A 4,468-nucleotide genomic window follows, 5' to 3' on the forward strand; every position below is an offset into this window, starting at 1 on the left:
GGGGGGGGGGGGGGATTCCACAAACAAAACCAGGCAAGTAGGGAGACTTAGGAAACTGAAGGACTTAATGTCAGCCTGGGATAGTGTGCAACAGTGTCTCAAAAGGAAAAAATGTTGAAGGCCACCTCACTAGGGCATTTTTATGGGTCACGGCTGGGATTAGTTAGCTATATCTTCATGCAACCCTCACTCAATATAAAGTAGGTTTTATAGATATTAAGTGCTGGGAGTTAACCTAGGCCCTGGTGCCTACGAGACCAGCTCCTATCACCCAACCACGTCCCAGCCTCAAACTGAACACATATATAGAACAAGATACAAAGTACATTTTACTCAAACTCAAGGTAATGGGACTGGAACCCCAGGCCTGGTGCCTGCTGAGCTTTCCTCTGGCTCCCACCCACAAAGCCTCACTCCTAACTGAAGTTTACAAGAAATGGGATCAACATTTTTCTTTGAGGGGGGATGGAACTAGCTATGTAGACCAGCACAGTCTTGCCCTTGAGTTCTTCCCACCCCAAACCATCAAATTTTAAATGTGGTCTAAGAGACACAACTGACAGCAGTACTTGGCACACACACAAAATACAACCCTACTAAGAACGATGGATCAGTTTCTTTCCCTCTGTATTAATAAAAAAATTGAAAACTTTATTTATTTTTGAGACAGGGTTTCTCTGTAGCTTTTGGTTCCTGCCCTGGAACTAGCTCTTGTAGATCAGGCTGGCCTCGAACTCACAGAGATCTGCCTGCCTCTGCCTCCCAAGTGCTGGGATTAAAGGTGTGCGCCACCATCGCCCAGCGAAAACTTTTTACTTTACAAGCAAGAGTGTTTTGTGTGTGTATATATAAGTGTAGTGGTAGGATTCTCCAGGAGCAGAGAGAATGCTTGCTCTTCCCTGAGCTGTCAAGTGCGTGCTGGGAAACTAAATCCAAGTCCTTCAGCCAGGCCAAAGTGCTCCTAAGCACGGAGCCACCTCTCCAACCGTTCTTTTGTTTGTTTTTCGAGACAGGGTTACTACTCTGTAGCTTTGGAGCCTGTCCTGGAACTAGCTCTTGTAGACCTTGAACTCACGGAGATCTGCCTTCCTCTGCCTCCCGAGTGCTGGGATTAAAGCTGTGCCCAACCGTTCCTTTTTTAACTACAAACTATATACCTCATTACACAGACTTAACGAGTCACTCGTAGGAAGAACTTTGGTCTGAAAAACCAATGTTTTTAACCACAAAGCCTAGCCGGCGGGTTGGTACCGTTCCCCACACAGCAGGTATCCATGAAGTACCTGATCCACAGAAGGGGCTCTAGGGGCCTTATCGGGCACTGGCCTTCAAGACGAATGCAAGTTCACTAGGAAATGGAAAACAACGCAGAACGATGAGAGATAAACATGGGAGAGGCCTGGCATGAATGCTATCAGGAAGTCACCAAGCACTCAAGGGCTGTTGTGATCTGACGCTGGGTACAGGGCTGGCAGGCCACTAGTGTCCACTAAGCACACTCCAGAGGACTGGGGGCTGCACCCTCCCATCCCTTGCCAGTAAACTAAATGGAAGACCATGCAGCAAGTTTGGGGCTCCATATCCACCAGGACCTGGGCATTAAGGTGCTCGCCTCTGGATCAGAAAGTTAAAGGTCACCCTCACTGACAAATTTGAGACCAACTTGGGATTTCCTTTTTTTAAAAAAGGGAAAACGCCAGGTATGGTGCTGCCTTTAATCCCAGCATGGCAGAGGCAGGCTGAGTGCCAGGCCCAGGAGGGCTGCACACAGAGACCCCCGTGTCTTTATCACTCCTGGGACATAGGGCAGTTCTCTGTCTGCATTTGAAAGGCGAGGGACTGAACCACAGCAAAGGGAAACAGAACCACAGAAGTACTGGGATGTCCGCTTCACTCGGTGCCTAGTGTTCCTTCCACCCGTGGCACGAAACTTCAGCCAAACACTTTCCCTCAGCTTCCCCGCCCTATACCAGACCCAAACCGCGCGGGAAAACTCCACCATACCACGACTCAGAGTCGCGTCTAAGAAACGCAGCCCTCACGGTCAACAGAGGAAGACGAACACACACAAAAAAAAGACGATCTGAATGAAAAAATGAGGGGTGTCACTGGACGCGGCCAACAGTAGCTTCTGATAGGAGCTTAGGCTGAGGGGGAGAAGCTGGAGAGCGATCTACTCCCCCGACCCCAGGGTGGGGGAGACACGGGTTTCCGGGAAGAGGACAAGTCGTTATCCAGGGCAGGGGGATGAGAGAATGCAACACCCTAGTGTTTACGTGGTTAGCAGTCAAAGAGCTAGAGGAAGACCACCACGTGGGGAACCAGGAGAAGTGGGTGGGGACCAAGTGGGCAGGGTTCCTCGGTACCGGAAGTCTTAGTTTGTACCTGGAGGGCAACAGAGAGGCTGTCTCACAAGTCTGGGAGCCAGTCACGTGACGAATTTTGCTCGGGCAGGATGGGAGAAGGAAGCTGGGAGCCACACGAGGTGGCAGTTATTCAGGCCAGAGTTGTGGGTGGCGGCTGCAGCAACAGGGAGACCAACCTAAGAGGGCTTGAGCCTCCAAGCCTCGGAGTTGGAGGAATGGGGAAGCCTCAGAATGGTTGGTGGTGCATCGACCCGCGCAAAGCTCCAAATGAGAGAGTTTGGGGGTTGGGAAGAGCAATCTGGGTCCCACGTGGTGTCGCGGGCCAGAGGAAGTCCCCCGTGCACGGGTTCCCCAGTCCCGCGCTTTCCGCTCCTTCTCTCACATCGGCCTCATTCCCCGCCGCCCCGAGCTGAGAGCCTTTCGGGAGAGTTTGTGAGGGTCCCATCTCCAGAAGGATCGGGGAAGGGAAAAGCCAATCACGGAGTCGATCAGCAAGGAAGCGATGGAGGAACTTACCTCCCTTCGGCAGGCCGGGAGAGGCAGACTTGTCCTCCAGTTTCGGGGACGGAGCCGATTTGGGTTTCTTGGACTGAGGCAGAAGCGCAGATTGCCGTTTAGGGGCCATGACACGAGGGAAGTGGCTAGAAGGCAGAGGCCAGATGCAGAGAGCAGGAAGAAACTCGCAGGAACTGAGGCGAGCTCAGGTGCGGGAGATTTAAGTCGGCCTCGCAGCCGCCCTGCCCGCGGGGGATATTTACATGACAGTGGGACACACACCCCCACGCCCCTTCTTCCAGCCTCCTCGCCCTCCCTCCAATCAGCAGAAACTTCTTTGAGTTGCTCTCGGCGGGGGCTTCCCGGCATTGGAGGAGGGGGCGGCTTCAGCCAGAGCAGCTCCCCGCCGCCTTTGAACCCCGGATTGCACTGGGAAGCCCGCGGCCGGTGGGCCTGCCCGCCCCCCAGAGCCCCTGCGCTACGCGCCCGGCCCCCATCGAGAGTTCTTCCTTTCCCTTCACTGCCCAGTTTGGTCTCCAGCTGACTTAGAGGCGTTCTGTTGCCTCACCTCGGCCTGGAACATTCTTCACGCTTCCCAACCCCCCTACTCGTGCGTCTGGCCAGACTCTTTCCGAGCCTGCAGATCGCCGCTTGGAGGGACAGATGAGTGTTGGAAGAAAAGGGATTCCCGGGCGAGAATTACAAAAATTGCGGAGGGGGAGGGGAGGAAAGATTTGGCGCACCCATTCCATCTACCCAAAAGGGTTTGAATCAGAGAAGTAAAATGCGCTGGCTTAGTCTGTCGTCTTTTTGTTTTTACTTTTGTTTTTTGATTTTTCAGGGCAGAGTTTCTCTATGTAGCCCTGGCTGTCCTGGAACTCATTTTTTTAGACCAGTCTGTCCTCAAACTAGAGACCCGCCTGCCTTTGCCTCCCGAGTGCTGATTTAAAGGCGTGCACTACCACAGCCTTTTAGGCTGTAATATTGGCACTCAGAAGTTGAGGAGGTTCGCAGATTTCAGACCAGCCTGAACTAGAGTGTAAAACCCTGCCCCAAAAAACTAAAAGAAAAAAAAAAAGTGTGTGTATGTGGTGCTGGGGATGGAACCAAGGCCTCCAGCAAGCACACACACTACTGCTCAGCTACACCTTGCTCCTGCAGGGAGGATTCCAGAGCATCTACCTTGGGTACCACATACCCAGGTAATAACAAATGTGGCCGGGCCGTTGTGGCACAGGCCTTTAATCCCAACACTCAGGAGGCACAAGCACGAAGATTTCTGAGTTCGAGGCCAGTCTGGTCTACAGAGTGAGTTCCAGGACAGCCAGGGCTGTTACAGAGAAACCCTGTCCTAAAAAAGCAAAAAGTAAATAAAAAAGAAACAATATTTTATTTAGAAAAGTAAATAAAAAAGCAAACAAAGGAGCGTGCCGCTCAGCAGTAGAGTTTGTGTCTACCAATTGAAAAGCACACTAAAAGCCTGGCGGTGGTGGCACACGCCTGTAATCCCAGCACTTGGGAGGCAGAGACAGGCGATCTCTGTAAATTCGAGGCCAGCCTGGTCTACCAAGGGAGTTCCAGGACAGGCTCCAAAGCTACAGAGAAAC

General features: G+C 52.2%; 1 protein-coding gene across 1 annotated transcript in view; it reads right to left on the reverse strand.

Moving 5' to 3' along the window:
- Positions 1-3,276, reverse strand: part of Set (SET nuclear proto-oncogene) — a 9,630-nt gene extending 6,354 nt beyond the window's left edge. The window contains exon 1 of the mRNA XM_026778762.1: positions 2,883-3,276. Coding sequence (XP_026634563.1) covers positions 2,883-2,991 — 109 coding nt within the window. The 5' untranslated portion in view covers positions 2,992-3,276. The remainder of the gene's footprint in view (positions 1-2,882) is intronic.
- Positions 3,277-4,468: the final 1,192 nt, after the last annotated feature.

The sequence above is a fragment of the Microtus ochrogaster genome, chromosome 4 (assembly GCF_000317375.1).
Source record: "Microtus ochrogaster isolate Prairie Vole_2 chromosome 4, MicOch1.0, whole genome shotgun sequence".
Taxonomy (NCBI): Eukaryota; Metazoa; Chordata; class Mammalia; order Rodentia; family Cricetidae; genus Microtus; species Microtus ochrogaster.